The sequence below is a fragment of the Equus przewalskii genome, chromosome 28 (genome assembly GCF_037783145.1).
Source record: "Equus przewalskii isolate Varuska chromosome 28, EquPr2, whole genome shotgun sequence".
NCBI classification, from domain to species: Eukaryota; Metazoa; Chordata; class Mammalia; order Perissodactyla; family Equidae; genus Equus; species Equus przewalskii.
Window position 1 is genome coordinate 37,335,379 of NC_091858.1, and position 19,028 is coordinate 37,354,406.

Genomic DNA, 19,028 nt, shown 5'->3' on the forward strand with positions numbered 1-19,028 from the left:
CATCCCCCAGCACAAGCTTGTCCACACCCACGGCTCCCACAACCACCTTTGGCACAGCTTCCCCATCAACCGCCTGGCAAGTGCCTCCTCCTGCACCTCCCACATACTCGGCCAACGAGCACGCCAGGTGAGGACTGCTCAGGCCACCCTGCATGGGCAGCCTGCTCTCCCCCGGCGAGCCCGTCAAGGCGGTCAACAGTCCCACACCTAACAGGTGCACAGGCCAGCAGGCTGAGGCTCCGCGGGAAGGCAGCGAAGGTAGGAGCACCGGTCTTAGGATTAACCAAACGGCTTTCCCCTCTGGCTACACACGGAAATCACGTGGGATGTTAAAAAACGCCAGCACTCAGGCCCCATCCCAGAGTCTCTCTTATTTCATGTGGCTGGGTCTCAAGGGCAGCATTGTTTTCCAGGCCCTCAGTAATCCCACTGTGCACTCTCGAGAACTTCTCAATTAGCGATCCTGGGTTTGACCCCGTGAGGCACCACCTTGTGCCTCTAGAGTAACTTGGGGGCAGCAGGTCTCAAACTCCAGGGGGCTCGTCAAGGCAGAGTTCGCCCCAGTACAAAAAACGCACGTCACTGTGACCTCTAGTTAGATCGTGAAAGAGCCATGCCTTCCCCCGGGGAGTCTGTGAGTCAGACTTGAAGCAGCACCGCACGCCCGGGAGCTGACAGACTTCCACGAGAGGAATGCCCGAGCCCAGGCGGGCACCAGGGAGCGCGGGCACAGGCCGTGCTCATCGCACCGCCCGCTGCACCGGAGACCCCATGCCGGGGAGTGGGACCCACAGCCCGGAGACGTGGTTTGGATTGCCCCACACCACTGTCGTCATGGCGACACATACGGCTCCTCCCTTCTGTGGGGCTTCTTGGGGAAAACAGTTCCCACTTTGATCTTTTGGAAACCAGTACGGATTTCCCTCAGAGGAATCCCACCGCCAAGTCTAGGGTCCCACTGCCTCGTTTACCCCAAACCATTAAAGATTCAGCAGAAGAGGGGACGCCTGGAAGGAATGGGGCCGGCCACCCGCCAGCCACACTTCTGCAGGATGGACCTGCAGCCTTCACGTCCTCGAAGAGGGAAAAGCTAACACTCCCAGTTTAAGCACAGATGCCAGCAGAGCTGGTCCTTCATCAGTTCAGACAAAGTGCTGACTGCTCACCGGAAAGCTGTCTGGGGCAGAGGAAGGAGACTTCCACAGAGGTTAAAAAATAAGAAGAGAGGTCTGCACATTGGGGAAATTCTGTTACCTGAGAATAAAGGGCAAAGCTACTTTCGCTCCTTCAGGCCGTTGACTACTCCACAGTTACCACTAAAACTTCCTCTGAAAGGATGCTCAAAAAACAGTTTGCGGGTCTGCAATCCCCGTTTCTAAGTCAGCGAGACTGAGGTGGGGCCTGGAATGAACATTTCTGGAATGTTCCCAGGAGATGCTGCTGCTGGTCCTCCTACCCTCTCGCTGATTCAAGGAGTTAATTTATTCACCTGCTCTTGTTCATTCAGCTTCCTAACCTACTGCATCAGTCAGGCCACAGATCCCCTCACTGGTGCTTCCAAAATGCACGTGAACATTCCTGTCGCCGAAGTCGATGCATTCCTCCATAACTACCTGCTCACGTGTCTTCTGCATATCGAAACAACGGGTTGTTTTTCTTTACAGAACCGCCTTATTCTGCAAGTCTCCTTCGTGAATCCTTCCAACCTTCTCTCTCTTTTCCACTTGGGAGGCCGTCCTTTTCCTGATGGAGAGCCAGGACAACCTTCTCGATTCATCTTCTGGTCTCCAATCTCGACCCCCTTTAAACTCCCGGCAAAATAATCTTCTGAGAGTACAAATTTCCTAACATCTGTTCCCTATTTAAAATCCTTCAACGGCTCACCATTGCACACAGCGTGGTGGCGCTCACAAGAAAATTACACACAAATGTGCTCCTGGAAAGAGAGCCAAGCGCGGTTGCCGGCGGTGGTCACGGGACCTCTCCAGCACCGCCCACACGCCCTCTGAGCTGGGAGGTGGCCCTGAGGGACCGCCTCTGAGCACTTAAAGGAACAGAGTCTAAAACTCAAGGAACTGAGGAGATGACCCCAGCTCCTCTGTCTTAGGTAAGAGGTTCCCTCCAACCACACCTGTGCCAACCTCACTTCCTGCCCGGCGCTCAGACTCGCTGGCTATTTCGGGTCCAGAGGAGCATGGGCAGTTCCTCAAAGAACCTGCTTTCTCGTATCTTGACACACATCACTCCTTCTGAGACGTTCTATGTTCTCCTTGTAGCGAATTCCTACTACTCCCGGACAGGCCGGCTTCATGGGCGTGTGACATGATCACATGCCTGGGGCCGGCCCTCAGAGGGCCCTGGACAGGCCGGCTTCATGGGCGTGTGACATGGTCACATGCCTGGGGCCGGCACTCAGAGGGCCCTGGACAGGCCGGCTTCATGGGCGTGTGACATGATCACATGCCTGGGGCCGGCACTCAGAGGGCCCTGGACAGGCCGGCTTCATGGGCGTGTGACATGATCACATGCCTGGGGCCGGCCCTCAGAGGGCCCTGGACAGGCCGGCTTCATGGGCGTGTGACATGATCACATGCCTGGGGCTGGCACTCAGAGGGCCCTGGACAGGCCGGCTTCATGGTGTGTGACATGTGCATGTGCCCAGGGCCGGCACTAAGAGGGCCCCACGTGGCTGGATGCTCTGTTGCAAATTTTGGGAAATTCGTAATAATTGTTGAACGTGGGGCCCTGCAGGTCACGCAGCCTGTCCTGACCCCACATAAACCCCCAGTGGCCCTGGGAGGCTGGTGTCCTCCTCCCCTCTTCTGACACCCCAACTAGTCTGTGAGTTTTTTTCTCTTTTTTTGTACAGAGTCTGGTACTTAGAAAATGGATGACACGTTCCTGCTGGATGATGAATGACAAGAATAACAATTTCTCTCTGTGATGCTGGGCGCATCTCCTACTTTCTCAGGACCCTTGGTTTCCTGTTTGAATATTGGAACTTTGGGCAACCAGGTCTCCCAGTCTCCTGCTGCCCTAAAATCGGGTGACTGAGGTCTCCAGAAAAAAGGGCGTAGACAGGTGTGTGTCTTTAAGAACCCCGTCTGTGTGCCACTTGGGCCTGCGTCTCTGTGCCCTGCGATCGTCTTTCTGAAGAATGACAGGAATTTAATTCTTACCAGAAAAAAAATGCATCGACTCAGAAAACCACTCTGCTCTTATGTCACCTTTAATATCCATTTCACTCTTTCTGTTTTTCCCTTCAGTGTGAGGGGGTTAGAAAAAAACTCTTTTTGTTCTCTTTCTTTCCTTTCTCCTGTCTCCAGTCAGGAGCCCTGGTATTGCAGCAAGCCCGGAGCAAGGAGTGACAGACTTTCATTCCAAGTGGCTCTGGTAATTAAGCTGAAACTCCCCGTGAGATCCGTGCCTCTAGGAAGCAGACCTGTGAAGTCAACACCTGCCAGGAATCCAGAATCAGCCTGTTCCTAAATGTCACATTACTTTTAGAAAGGCAAAAGCATTTCTAACACTCTAAGATGTTTTTAAAGAAAGGCACTAAATAAACCCAAGGGAGAAAGCCACACGTAGCTGGCAAAGAACACAGACGCCCTTCCCCACCCAAAAGCTCCAGTGGAACTTCCATCACGTGGCAACTTAGCATCTGCAGCCTTTCCCCCGCCACCGGCCCTTCCTGACCTGCTGGGAAGGCAGGGAGTTTGACCTCTGCCCTCTGGGCATGATAACTGGGTTCAGCATCTCTGGGTGACTGCCCAGCGCTGTGCAATTATGAGCCAGAGCTGGGCCTGCAGCCCCGCCCACCCCCCACCCCCGACACTACAACTCCTGCACCAGAGTGAAGTCACTGCAGACATTTACACCTCTGAGCGTTCTCTTCCCAAAGCACCTTGCACCTACGACACGGGGAACAATCTGGAACTTCCCTTTCAGCAGACGCCCCCTCCCCCCCACTAGGGGCAGACACACTGTGAATTCAGATCTCCAGGGCTGTGCCAACACCTCAGCTGTGGTCCCTGCGCAATGGGAACTACAAGACGAATGCATTCTTTCAGAAGGGAGATTTCTGTTTCTCTCTCTATAAACGCATTTACTCATTTCGGTACTAAAAATGCACAGAAAGAGGACTTTTATTTGGATCCACAAATATTACTTCTCTCTGAGACTTCAAGATTTACAGCATATAAGTTCTTCAGAATACGTGGAAATAATATTTTGATTATGATAAGGTCATAATTTAATGTTATGTTAGCCTAGAAGTGACTCGGTGGCAGCTACAGAAACTGTCATTGGAGCTTTCTGGTATAAATTTATGGCAAAATTAATACACTTTTTAGAGAAAAGTTTTTTAAAAAGGTTATTATATTATTCTTCTCTATGAAAAGAAACCCAAATATAATAAAACATTATCTCTGGCTCTTGTATATTAAATTTATTCTAATAATAATAGAAGTGCTCTTTGCTGGGTACTTTTACATCTCATTTTGCCCAAAAAACAGCCTGAGAAAGAAGGTTTATCGCCAACTGACAAATCAGATAACTGGGGCCCAGTGGGTTACCAGAGATCAGCTCGCATATACGGCTGAGTTAGGACTTGATCTCCGACTCTTAATACATAATTGAGATGACACTGACAGTGTGCAAGGACAGAGAAAACCCAGGAAGCTCCTTGCAGCACCTAAGAAAGTGTGCACAGCGGCCTTGGTGACAGTTTGCTCCAGGCTGGCCCAAAGGTTTCTCACCCTAAGGTGCGTGAAATAAAAAGTGTCAGATGGACAGAAGCACAAACAGAAAGGTACTATACAAATCCTGGGCAAAAATAACTTAAAGTGTTTCTATCCTGCCTCTTCTTCTTGACATCAGAGTCCAGTTTCCTCTCCTCCCACCAACTGTCCAGGTGGCCAGACCCGCTGTCCAGCTGACTTGCTGTCAGCTTCAGGGGGCAGGAGCCTGGGGAGGTGATGTCAAAAACAAAACACAGAGAGAATAGCTATTTGTAGGGCCGACCTGGCGGGGTAGTGGTTAAGTTCGCAAGTTCTACTTCAGCAGCCTGGGGATCACTGTTTGGATCCTGAGCGTGGACCTACACACCGCTTATCAAGCCATATTGTGGCAGCTCAGGGCCAATCTTCCTCACCAAAAAGCATACTTAAAAAAAAAAGAAAAGAAAACCTATTTACGGTCCAACAGAAAGAGCATAGACCTGGAGCCCGTCCGGGACCCAGTTCCTGGCTGCACCTGTGCCCCAGGTGTGGGACCTCGTGGTTCCTCGGGAGGTCCTGCTTTCTGAGGCCACCCTCAGGCAGGGTGTCTTCCGGTCTCAGACTGCGCCCACCCACATCTGGGACTCCCTGTTACCCTGACCACGGTCAGCCCATGCTGTGACATAAAGTACCTCTCGGTATTGGCGGCTGGTGTTCCCCTTTCTGAGATTACAGAACATGCCAAAAAATAAATCCTGAAGCAGGTTTTGTGAGAGTCTTAAAATGTGTCTCACGAAACATTAGCAAAATGGTTTCAAGTCCCACCTCACTGAACAGACAATCTCCCTGAAGGAGCATCTAGATGGGTATTTTCACAAGGCCACAACGACTCACGTTTCTCCCTGAATCTGCAGACATTCAGAGCAGTCGTGGGACGTGCCCGGAGCCCTCACGGACGTGCTGGTACCCGCCTGAACACACTTCTCTTTCTAGCACCTTTCCTGGGAGGGTCCAAAGAACTTTTACTCACGAGGTGGCTGAAAAAATACGTGTGCTGTGGAGTTTCCTTAGGGAAGAGCAGAGGTAAGAGATGGGATGAACAGACTGGAAACACTTAGGTAGGAGCAACTGTCTAAGGATAAAAGGGATGCCTGACACGGCTGAAAAAGTGGAAAGGTGCAAGGAAAAGCAAATTCTCTCTCCTTCCCATCCCGCCTCCCCGGCTTGGAAGTGACAGCTTTTAAGAAATTTTTGTACCACCGCAAGTACACATACACGTGCATGTTACACAATTATCAACAAGAGTTAACATGCACGGTGCTTCCTGGGAGCTGCAGGTGCCCTGAGTACGCGGACATTCACACTGTGCCTTTCTCCTTTGGCGACCCGCCTCCCATCGCTGCCACACTCCTTCTCTTTCCCTGTTGCAGAGTCGCTATTATGTAACCACGTCCCCCCACGGATGCATGTTTGCATGTTGCTACAGATCTGTGAGATGGAACAACACTGCACTGCGTGTCCTCGTGTGTGCTCGAGCAAGCCTATCTGCAGGGTGAACGTCTGGCGTCGGCTTTGCCGGGAAAAGGTGCCGAGCTCTCTGAATGCCGATCGGTACGCGGGATTGCATTCTAGAAAAGCTGCCCTGAGGCATGCTTCCAGGTCGAATCCTGGAGCCCCATGCCCACACTTGCCGACGCCAGACAGTACTGAACGTGTCAGTCTGAAAAACGGTCCCTTGTTTGAATAAGCGACTTTCAGGTATTAGTGAGACAAAGGTGTGTATGTGTGTCACATATATATACTCATATATATACACATGCACATGTGTGCACTTACACGTGTACATACACACATACATATTTGTGAGTACACTATAAATGTATATACGAATACACACACATCTGCACCTGTATTTGTGAGCATATTGCCTATTTATTTCTTTTTCTGTGAGCTGCCTGTTCAGGTCCTTTGAACATTTTCTATTAGCTTGGTTTATTTTTCTTAAACTTTAGTAAGAATTCTCTTTATCTTAAGAACATTAACTCTTGGTTGTAGATGCAGCAAATGTCCCCAATTTTTCATTTGCAAAAATTTTGACACACACACACACACACGTATTAGATGTGAAAAAACGTTCTAAAACTTTACCAAATTTATCATTTTCTTTATTATGGTGACTTCTAGATATGGGACGTGCTTGGAAAGTCTCCCCCGCTGTAAATAATGAAAAAACGGAGCTGCCTTTATCGTAAGTTTATGGTTTTGTTTGTGCTCTAACATCACCCCCATAGGGAACGTTTAGGAGGGTGGAGAGTTGGGGCCTCAGATACAGTTGTTTTTTCCAAATGGCTAGTCAGCCATCTCACTATCCTTTATTGAATTATCCATTTATCGCACTGGAAATCCATCAACGCTGATTTTCCACATGTCCTCGAAGCTTGTATTATGTTCCTACTGAACACATTTTTTAAAGTGATGTGTTTGCATTAATTAGCAGGTAAACAATGAACAATTGCTCCATGGATTAGTGGCTAAAAAACAGTTAATTTCATTTTCCAGTTAATCCTATCTTTTTGAGCCAAATCCAAGAGGGATTTTCTTTCAACACAGGGCCACGGGCAAGGGGCGGCCAGGGTCTTCTGTGTGTGAGAGGCTCTGTCTGACCTCCAGCATCATTGGCAGTGGGGCTAGTTCTGAAACGCACCTCTCTGCACCGTGCAGTCACTGAAACGACTCACCTCTATTGTGTGAGTCTCCACGCTGATGACAAACACTTGGCCTCCGGAAGCCGCCCACAACGTGTCCTCCATCAGCAGCAGACTTCTAACTGGCAGGACGCCTAATTTGATCACTTTTTGAGGTTCGGAATTCCAGGACCCATCTTAAAAGAAAACATTTAAGTTCATTCAAATTCAGTTATCTGTGCACAGGGACAGGGGGAAAGCATCACAGATGATCTGAAATAACAGAACCACCCCTTAAAACATCATCTGTAACCTAGATGCTCACGCTTGACTCTGGGCGTGTCTGGAGTTCCAAGAGTCTGCACCATTTCCATAAAGCAATCTAACACGGCAACTAAGCTCGGCCACCGGGGTCCGCAGGCCTCCGTTCTGATCCCGGCCCTGATACCTGGGATGCCTTTTGGACAAATTATGCACCCAAGTCTCAGTTTTCTTCTCCGTAAAATGGGGACAACATTGCCACTTGCCTCAAAGGTTGTTGTGAGAATTTAAAATGTGAAAATGCAATTATAAATCTCAGCACAGTACCTGGCAGACAGGTATTCAATACATACTATTATTTCTAATAATATATAAAATGATTCAGTCATCATTAAAAGGAACTGCATCCAAACTAATTTATATAATGCAATAATAATATATAATTAACATAATTACTTACATATTAATTATAATTCAACATATATATTTAATATAGAATTACTTAAATATTATTAATAATCAATAATAAATGCAAATGTTTAAATTTCTCCATTACCTGCTCTCATTTTAAAATATCCCTTGATATATACCATTTTACAAGACACCATATCTTTGCTTAATTAAAAAAAACAATCAAAATCGAGGTAGAAGGCACCCTGTTTTGACGAACTTGCCCCATTCCTGAAGCGCAGGGAGTGATAAAATATTTTGGTTGGAAAATATTTTCAAAGATCTACTGATGAGGTCTGTCATGCTTTATAAGACAACGTGGATAGCAATAAAAAATTATTTAAAGCAAGTTTAACACACGGTTTAAATGTGGCCGACGTAATTATCCTGTGAATAATTAAAATAAATTCTTCAATTTTCAAACTAACCATAATTAAGCCGTCATGCCTAAAAACCCATCTAAGCAGTTAATCTGATAACACCCTTGAGTTGTAATCAAAGAAAAATGCTTTGCTCCAGGATGAGAACGGGGCTGTGGTTCCACACTGAGTTCTTCTTCGTCTGGATGTGAAGTGCGGACCTTTTAGCACAAAACCTGCTCTTGAGCATCTGTCTGGACTGAGCTGAGCTGACATGAGAGGCAAGTACGCATGTCCTGAATTTCCTGGCACACTCGTAACTTATAATTCAACTTTCATGGAAATGCCTTGATGTTGCAATTAGGCTAAAAGATGCAGCAGGACAATTACTAGCCCAGTGGACACTGACCTGCTTTCATTTGTAAAATCGACTCTGGAACCAGTGTATCATTGTGTGCTTAAACACACGTGCAAACAAACACGTGCGCACACACAGGCGCACACACCTGTGCACATGCACGCACGCACGGCCTTCTCATTTGGGCCTCACAACCCTTTGAGGCCCTGCAAGCTCCACTTTGGATGGGGAAAGAGAGGTTCAGAGGGACTCCAGGAACTCCTGTGGGGCTGTGCGTGCGGGTTCCTGAAGCCTGGTCCTGCCTCATCTATCTCCTGGGGTTCCTGTCCCTGGACAGCCGTCCACTGTCATACCGGTACTGACGACCCCTCTGAAGCAACAACACAAAGACCAAGGGCGGGATAATTTGCTTCAGACGTGTTATTTCGGTTAAGAATTAACTTCCAACAACTGAACTTTGTTTTCCAACCACTGGGGTTGTTCTTTCTATGCATTCCGTGCACTTGTGTGCTCCCAACCAAATCGGGAAGGTGTGAAGAGTGCAACACAGGTCACGAGGACGTGCATGTGAATTGGAGCCACAGACCACCTATCTCGAGATAACTTCTGGGGTTTTCACGCCAGGCCTGAGTTCTCAAACAGGCCAGGCCCAAACACATGCTAATTACATTTGGGCCACAACTAAAAATCTGGAAATTTCCTACAGAATTCCAGATTTCCAACTCCCTAAAACGTCAAAGACCTGCAACAGCGTGTGGCTGAGCAGCAGTCATTCTCCCTGTGGAAGGGCCAAGGTCTCCAGCCAGCCATGTCCTCCTCCTCCAAGAACAAAGCGACAGCAAATAGACCCTTCTCCAAGGAAGACATACAGGTGGCCAACAGGCACATGAAAAGATGCTCAACACCATACTCACCAGGGAAATGCAAATCAAAACCACATGAGAGACCAGCTCACACCTGTTAGAATGGCTATTACCAAAAAGACGAGAGATAACAAGTGCTGGTGAGGATGTGGAGAATAGGGAACCCTGTGCACTGTTGGTGGGAATGTAAACTGGTACAGACACTACGGAAAATAGGATGGAGGTTCCTCAAAAAATTAAAAATAGAAATACCATATGACCCAGCAATTCCACTTCTGGGTATTTATCCAAAGGAAACAAAAACACTGACTTGAAAAGATAATCTGCACCCCATGTTCATTGCAGCATTATTCACAACAGCCAAGATATGAAAAGACCCTAAGTGTCCATCAATGCATGATGGATGAAGAAAACGTGGTATTAGGTACAATGGAATATTATTCAGCCATGAGAAAGAAGGAAACCTTGCCAACTGCATGGATGGACCTTGAGAACATCAAGGTTAGTGAAAGAAGTTGGACAGAGAAATACAAATACTGTACGATTTCACTTACATGTGGAATCTACAAAAGCCAAATTCATAGGAACAGAGAGTAGAACGGGGGTTGTCAGGGGCTGGGGGTGGGGGAAACGGGGAGATGCTGGTCAAAAAGCATAAAGTTTCAGTTATAAGATGAGTAAGTTCTGGGGGCTAAGGCACAGCATGGCGACGATAGTTAACAATACTTGATTATACTTGAAAGTCGCTAAGAGAGCAGATCTTAAATGTTCTCACCACCAAACAGGAACGGTAATTACGTGAGGGGATGGAGGTGTTGGCTAACACCACTGTGGCAATCACACTGCAGTGTATAAATAAACACATCGAATCAATACTCTGCACACCTTAAACCTGCTCAGTGTTACAGGTCAATTACACCTCAATAAAGCTGGAAAAAAAAGTTTAACTCCCCCAAATTAAATAAAAATGAACCCTGAATAAATTCACAGCACTGGAAGCAATGCACATAACTTGGGAGGAGGGGCAGGAGGGTCTGGAAGGTGGGCGGGCGCCATAGGAAATGCTGAGACGGGGGCAGGAACTGGAATGTCACTCTGTGCACGCTCGGCCAGGGACCAGGGTGTTAGCGATGGAGGTGGGAGTGACGGGGACCTGTTCTGGAGAAGTGGACAGGAACCTGCTGGTGGATGGAGAGTGGGAGGGGCAGGCGGAGCAGTTAAAGACAGGGATCCAGGAGGCCCAGTGGGCGCAATGGTCACTGACTGAGATGGGAGAGGATGGTGCGGAGAGCAGCTTGCGGTGGAGAGAAAACCCTCCGTATTGGACTGGAAATGGCAGCACTGAGCTTCTGCTAAGATATTCAGGTGGAGATACCAAAACGGCTGTTGGATGTGTGAGCCCAGAGCATGAGGGTGAAGTCATGGCCAGCTATGTGAATTCGGGGGTCATGGTCTGCTATGGACTGACTTGTGTCTCCCCAGATTCACAGGCTGAAGCCCTAATCCCCAACGGGAAGGCATCAGGAGGCGGGCCAGTGGCAGATATAAAGGTTAGATGAAGTCCTGAGGGGGAGGCCCTATGATGGAACCAGCACCCTTATAAGAAGAGGAAGACACCAGAGCGTGCTCTCTCTCTCTTTCTCCCTCTCTGTCACACGAGCACACAGGGAGAAGGTGGCCATCCACAAGCCAGGGAGCAGGTCCTCACCAGGAAGTGACTCCGCTGGCACCCTGATCTTGGGGCCTCGGCCTCCAGAAGTGCGAGGATGCCTTTTGGGTGAGCCCCTCATCTGTGGCATTTCACAGCTGGCCAAGGTGACCGAGACAGGACGTTTAAGAGCTGAGGCTGGATGAGATCTCTTAGGGAGCTGCCCAGAAGGACAAGCTTGGACCCCAGCTGTGAATCCGGCACTTTTGGTCCAACCGCTGAACAAAAGACAAGCAGGGAGGGAGACCGGCCCGCCATCGAGAAGGCAAGAAAGAAACTCAGTTTGAAACCAGTTTCCATGAAGCAGAGCTGCCACAAGTCACACACACGCTCCAGAAGCTGGGGTGGGACGCAGGCCGGGCACCGGGACAGCCGCCGGCCTCCACCCCGGGGAGCTGTGTGAGGGTCAGCTGGACAGAACCGGGTATGCCCTTGGCTCACCAGGAGAAGGGACGCCAGCTCGCCTGGGGAGGCACAGCCGAAGGGCTGCAGACTTGAGCCATCCTCCTCTTTGGGCCGCTGGAACCCACTAGAACTTTGAGAGAAGTCTGCGACACAAAGGAACGGAGAGAAGGAAGAAGCCAGGGAGGGGCGGGCGAGGGAGGAGCCTGAGGAGGAGGGACGATGGCCAGAGCATCCAGCGTCTCTGGTCCTTGGGCTGGCGCAGACGGGTGACAGCACAACACTGAGGGAGCCTGCAATTCTCTCACCCAAGAAGAGAAATCTTTCCTGCTCTCAGTGAGGACAGGGACAGCGTGAAGGGACAGAGTCGGACTTAACAAGAAGGATTCGCACTCAAGTCATGGCTCTGCGGAAGGCGGAGGACTCAGCCGGGAGACGGACCTTTGAAACAACTTGCTGTGTGTTTAGCTGGTAGCATTCTGTTTCCCCATCACCCTTTTGGGAACGAGAAAGTTCTATGTACCTCGGGGCCAGCGGTGAACAACGCTAACGGGGTCGTGAGACTGAAAGGTGGGGGGCTCAGGCCAGAGTCCAGCCCCCTGGAACCAGCAATGCAGCCTGATGTGTGGATGGCCAGAGGGACACAGTTACCTTCGGCTTTGGCGTAGATGGCCACGGTCCCGTTGACGAGGCCGGCGTACAGACTCTGGGGGCTGCAGGCCAGGCTCAGGACGGTGGACTTCTCGGGAGTGAAGAAGTGCTGGAGTCGCACTTTCTTGGAGCCCTGACTGCTTTTGTAAATGGAAATGCTTCAAAAGAGAAATAAAAGCTAATGAATACATTTGCTCACCATGGAAAGAGAAAGGGCGCCTATTGACACGAACACGTCAATGTTTCACCGGATGCCTCCCTGTCCCTCGGAAGCCTCCCACTCCTTCTAGAAACCCTGGGCTATGCTTTAAAGACTGCTACCAGTTGGATCTTTTATTTTAAAAGGGAAATTCTGGGCAGTTAACAAATAGCCCTTCCTACAGATCCTGGAACTTCACATGAGGAAAATTACTTTAACTTTCCTCTAAACGGTGTCGCTGTTCAACATGATCATAACAGAGAACACGGCTCTGATTCATCCCACAGCACACGGCGTGACGTGCTTTAAAAGCGTGAATAAGAATGAACAGAGTCAGTGGCCAACGGGCTGGTGGGACTGAGACTGCTCCCCTTAGGAGCGAGCACGTCGCTGTGGGAGCTCCCTAGACTCATCGCCACGGGCCTCAGTCACTGGCTCTTTCGGGTGCCACGACCCTAGCAATTTCCACTCATATCACGAAATTCCCAACAGGCTGAGCTAAGGGACTCTGTCCATCCCGGCCCCTCACGGCTGCTCGCGACGCAACAGCGGACGGTGACCGTCTGTAACAGACTGAGTGGACCCTACCTCCCTTCTTCCGTCCCCAAGCAGATGGTGGGAACAGCGGACGCCCTCACGGCCGCACTCTCGGGCTCCGAGGCCGTGCCGGGCTCCCGGTGCCTCTCCTCCGCGGGAATGTAGACCATACACAGGATGCGAGACTCCACGTTGAAACACTCGATGACTTTGGGGTTGGAGTTTTGAAAGGAGACGATGGCAATCTGACCCATTTGACTGGTGCAGCTTCCGATCTGAATCAGGGTTTAGGAGGGGAGACAATGAAGGCACGGATGCTCCCACAACACCGAGAACCCCGACGCTAAGGGCAGTGACAAGAACTGATTTTCATGTGAGATCCAACATGCTTAAAAGAGTCAAATCATCTTTAAACGGTCTGCTAACAGAGCCCCCTTTTCCTTTTCAACATACTTAATTAGGTTATTTGTCTTTTACTAACAAGAACACAGGTTTTATTTTTATTGTTTTGGTGAGGAAGATTGGCCCTGAACTAACATCTGTTGCCAATCTTCCTCTTTTTGCTTCAGGAAGACTGGCCCTGAGCTAACGTCTGTGCCCATCCTCCTCTACTTTGTACGTGGGACGTCTCCACAGCATGGCTTGATGAGTGGTGTGTGGGTCCACGCACCCGGGATCCAAACCTGTGAACCCTGGGCCACTGAAGCAGAGCATACGAACTTTACCACTATGCTACCGGGCCGGCCCTTGACTTTTTTTAAATCACATTTAAATCCTTTAAAAATCACGTACCCAGCACTACACAACGGTAAAGCCTTACTCATACACAACTTAAAGTCTTAAAAAGCAGTTTTTTAGAACAATTTAACACTAATGTTTAACAGACCTTACCTAAGAAAACAAGAACTTACAAGGAAAAATAAAGCAGTAAGAATGCATGTCGAAGTGGGGGGCTGGCACTGGGGGTGGGGGTGTGACCCCGAGAGGGAAGGAGGCGCCAATCACAGGTCCGCTGGGATGGAAAGAACTCTTTTAAAATCATGAGGAAGGAAGCCCAGCCCTTCACTCATAGCTGAGGGCCAACAGTGATCTGCTGTTCAGCTCTTTCTTTCAAGACTCAACTAGGAGACGAGCCAGCGGGGGCTCTGCTGGGAGGGGGCGGGGGGGGTGTAGGTTCCTGGGTGAGGGTCTGGGAACATCACGGAGGCGGCTGGGGGGTTCCTGGGGAGGGGAGACCAGGGGACCTCAAAGCGTGCTGCGTGGGGAATCCCTCTGGTTTGCACGAATCTGACACGTGCCCTGCAATGCCAGCACAGCTCAGACGCAGCATTTCATTCGGAACAAATTAATTTTAACTGCCGAGTTTCCAGCATAAAAAGCCAGCCATGTCTTGGAAGAGGAAAAAAGTCATTTTAACCTCCAAAATTTAACCTCCAACACTGAAGAAATATTTAAATTACTCTCATATTAGTTGTCAGTTGTCTTTGGACTGAATTTAATCTTGTGAAGTTTGAGACGAAAAACACAACAGAGAAATATTTTAATTCCTAGGAATTTGACATCTTTTCCAAAAGCGTCCAGCCCCCTTTCATCTTCCGTGACTCTGATGTTTATAAACGTAATCCAGGACACGCCGGGAGCTAACAACGGTCCGGCAAACCATCAAACGTGTAACTTCTCGTCACGTCACCTGCAGATGTTGACGCGTGAACGTTACAGACACACAGAGACGTCTTACCCACAGGAAACCGTGGGCCGCGGAAGCCGCATCCGGCTGACCCTCGGCACTCAGGTACGGCTCAGGATTGTAGGCGGCACATTCGATCTGGCAGGGAAAACACCCAACGTCCATGTTTAAAATGGGACCCAGAGGCATCTGGATGACACAGAGTCCGAAACGGACGACAGGGTTCTGACATCTAACCACAGACGGTCCAGGTTATTCCTCATCAAAGATTGAGACAGAGAAGGACTAAAGTAGGAATCTCACTACGGAGCTTTTTGGAAGCGAACAGCTAAAGCAGACGCTTCCGTCTTCAGTGTCTTGTTCTTCAGACCCACCACCCGCTGGAAACAAGCGTCGGGGAGCACGTCACACGGCGGCTCCCTCCTCCCTGGATGGAGACCTGCCCCTCCGGTCCTTTCCTGCCCACCCACCTCCCCCGGGGGTGGGCTCTGAGCTGCCACAGGCAGTGGTCCCCCATCAGCTGTGGGGTCTACAGGAACCCAGGCTCCGGGTGTGCACGTCGGCCCGAGACCAGAAGTGAGAAACGATGTATCGTTTCCTAAAGAACCACCCACAGGTCTCTGAAGGCACCGTCTGCCATGCTTCCATCAAGAGCACAGGAGCGTTAACAAAATGCCACCCTGGAGACGGGGCTCGCTGTAGCAAGGAGTGGATGGACACAAGGCCTCTAATTATGACCTGAGCACCGCCAAGCAAAGGACAGACAGTGGACAGATGGGGACACGTGTGCCCTCGTTTAACCATAATGCCTAGAAGGTGCGTGCTGCAACAAGGAAGCCCCAGCACGGGCTCCAGGACAACAGCTGAGCAGAAAAGCAGGTTTTTGTCTTCAAACTACAGCGATCTTGAAGGATTTCTAAACAAACTGCCCCTGCGGGAGTAGTGAGCGTGTGACCTGGGGAGACAGCGCTGGGACCCCGGCCCTCACCGGCAACTCCCCGAGCTCCGGGCCCGCCCCGCCCGTCACCTTGAACTCCTGCTGCTTGGCGACCGTCACCGGCATGTGCCCGACGAGCAGAGGGTGTCTCTCCTTCTTTATCTGATTCCCGTCATCCTCCACGCAGAACCAGCCCATGTGGTTCTCCTCCTCTGCGGTCACATTCGAAGAGAAAATGAACAAGGGCCTCACTGGCTGTGCTCGTGACGAAGCCTGCCCTCCAGCGGGGCCGTGTGGGGACAGGGTGCTGACGCTCAGTTTCCAAGAAGACTGGAGAACTGAGTCGTTTGTTGAAACGGTACCAGCTTTTCTTATGGAAAGGCTGTACGTCCACTGCTTTATCTCAGATAGCGCTCTGGCCCCATCTCAGCGATGCCCCCGACCTCCCGTCTGCTCTTCCCAAACCACGGACATAACTGGCTGAGAAACCTCACTGCGTAAACCACCTGGGTCTATTTTTCTTTATCTTTGTTCATTCTGTTTTTCCCAAAGCAACTGGGATTTTAGATTCAAATGCCAGGGATATACCGAGAAATTTCTTGACGTGGTATAATACCAGGGAATAAAAAGGACAACGAAACGAGGAAATAGTTCACTACCAAAGCAAGTGGTCAATCTCAGTTCTAAACGTGTAATTTATCTAAAGACAAAGGGGGCTTATTTTCAGGGTCAACTTATTCTCTTTGGAGGGGGGGCTATATCTTCATGTGCTGAGTCACTTTGAACCTGGCTTGATACACCACTACATTATTCAGGGACAAAGAAGGGGCTGAGTCACCACTCCCCTCCCACTGGGCACAGGCGGTTCTGGAAGATTTCCCCTACAGGATAAAAGTCCTTCCTGATCCCAGCGCGCTGGGGTGCTGGGCACGGCTCCATTCCCTGATTCTCTTCCGTAGTGTATGTGAGCTAACATTTTCAGATGGTCTGCGTCTGAAAGAGGATTTGACACACACACACACAGGACCTCCCAGTGTGTTCTGAGTGACAGACGTGCGTGTGTATAAATTACAGATACACACACATCAATACATCATATCACTATCTATGTACCCATCAGACATGCAGACCAAAGGAAGGCTGAAGGGACAAAGGAACAAGGAAACCACCACCAAGCCACTCCCATCCCGCACAGCACGGCAGGACTTGTTTTTCGCGTTAGGAGGGTCTTCAGTGACAATTCAGCCCAGTGCCGTATTTTGTTTCACGGGCAAGGGATGAGGGAACTCGCTGAGCACCTGACTTCCCTGACACGTGGAGCCACACGCTGACAGACGCAGGCTGGACGCAGGGTTGGGACCCGACCCACAGGCCTGTCACCTGTGTTGACAATCTCAACTGATCTTAATGTTTTTTTTACAATCAAAAAAGCAAGGGCTTTTTTTCCTACAAGCCCTAAATGATAATATAAAGGTCTTAAAAATCACTTGTGCTGGGGTTGACTTTTCCTGTTTAAAAATATTCTTTCTGGCAAGTGGATGAACACGGTTTACATCTCGACCGTGACTTTATCCTCCCCGAGGTCTATATTTCATCATAACGTAGAAAATGCTAAGGATTAGGAAATGTAGGCTGTCTCTTGTTTGAGCACGCCTCACTTAGCTTAAATCGACCAAACCTTACCAAGGGCCAGCTTGGCCATCTGTAGGTTGTTGACCCAAGACTCTTTGATGGCGGGCGTGAAGGTATTGAACACAGCTGTAAAGAAAGTGGGCCGCCCAGACCTGCCGGGAAGAAGAGAGAAGCAGCCACTTTAGAGAACGTGCTCCACCGCGTGACATCAAAGCACACGTTGTGCCCGTCCCATACAATCTCGGAGCCAGGAGGACATGCTCATCATGACACAGAGCCATTTCTGAGCACTGCCCGACCACGCTCCCTCGTCAAGTTCCTACTGACTTGTCCTGCTTCCCCGGGAGCTGCAACTGAATTCGACAGCAGTCGGCGGCCCTGATTTCCTCTTCCTTCTTCAGAATCAGTCTTTGTAAACCTGACGTCCAATCGTGGGCGACTGACTGGTTTAAGTTCTGCGAGGGAAACAGAGAAGCACATTTTAGAAGCGTTAATGAGGCAGGACCACGCTAAGGAGGAGAGAGAAGCAGTGTTGTAATATGAGAAACTCAGGGAGACCAGCGATACTCGTCTCTGATGAGGGGAAAGAAACCCTGGGGAGTGAGGCCACACGGGGGCGTGGCAGAGGCAGGTCTAAGGACCGATACTCGAGTCTGCTGCAAAACGCAGGGAAGTCAGGCCATCGAGCTGCACCCTCCACCACGGGAGCAAACTCGCCATCAGACCGACTCATAGCAAGCGTCCACTGTCACTTTTGGCAGAACCTGGAGACACGATCATGTACTTACGACAACTGGAAGCTGAAAGAGGATTTTGAATCAAGCGGCTCCGACGGCTACCTGATAGTTGCCTTTAAGGTTTCCGACCAGCTGGGCGATCTGACCGACTACGTTCAAGTCGTGCAGCAGGTTTTGCAAATCCTGATACAGCTGTCCCGGCCCCATGTAAACTCTATCTGCAAATAGGCAACAGAAAGAAGACAAACCTGAAGCACCATTCGCTCCAAAGCTCGAGGGAAGAAAACACTAAAATTTTAGTTAATTTGGAATTGTTTAAAAGTGCGTATTTTCAAGTGTTCAGTAGCTTTTCCGTTCCTAGCGTTTTGTGAAATAACTTTAGACTTACAGAAAAGTTGCAGAAATAGCCGTTAGTCCCCTCCTGTACGTCCCTCACCCCTTCGGGATGTTGAAGTCTTACAGAACCACAGAACCGTTGTGAAAACAGGAGTCACAAGGACACAACACGAGGGACTCATCTGCAGACCCGTTCACATTTCAGCAGCTTCCCCACCCAGGTCATGTGTCTGGGCCTGGAGCCGATCCGGGCCCACAGCGCCATGAGCTGTCACAGCTCCTAAGTCTGCTCCAGTCAAGGTCAGCTCCTCAGGTGAGCCTGGGCTTTCACGACCTTGACATTTCTGAAGGACACTGGGGAGTTGTTTTATAGGATGTCTCACAATTTGAGTTTGACTGATATTTTGTCCCTTCTAATATTTTTAAATCATTGTTGGGGTAATTACTATTAGTAAGAAATACCTAGAAATGACATTTAATCTGAACCAAATTTCCAACAACTGGGGTCA

The 19,028-nt window shown here is 49.7% G+C and overlaps 1 protein-coding gene across 50 annotated transcripts in view; it reads right to left on the bottom strand.

Annotated features, from left to right (window-relative positions):
* Positions 1–19,028, bottom strand: part of ARHGEF10 (Rho guanine nucleotide exchange factor 10) — a 168,924-nt gene that overhangs the window by 18,651 nt on the left and 131,245 nt on the right. For 49 of the 50 annotated variants that reach the window (XR_011534255.1, XR_011534254.1, XR_011534253.1 and 46 more), the window contains 8 exons: positions 18,286–18,401; positions 17,774–17,901; positions 17,498–17,598; positions 15,905–16,026; positions 14,929–15,015; positions 13,242–13,465; positions 12,455–12,612; positions 7,457–7,599 (listed from right to left, as the gene is read on the bottom strand). Coding sequence is in view for 46 of the 50 variants with exons in the window: in XM_070598400.1 (XP_070454501.1) it covers positions 7,457–7,599; positions 12,455–12,612; positions 13,242–13,465; positions 14,929–15,015; positions 15,905–16,026; positions 17,498–17,598; positions 17,774–17,901; positions 18,286–18,401 (1,079 nt within the window). In the remaining 4 variants the exon portion in view is untranslated. Of the gene's footprint in view, positions 1–5,535; positions 5,785–7,456; positions 7,600–12,454; positions 12,613–13,241; positions 13,466–14,928; positions 15,016–15,904; positions 16,027–17,497; positions 17,599–17,773; positions 17,902–18,285; positions 18,402–19,028 lie in introns of those variants that run through there. The other variant, XM_070598436.1, reaches the window with a different exon arrangement.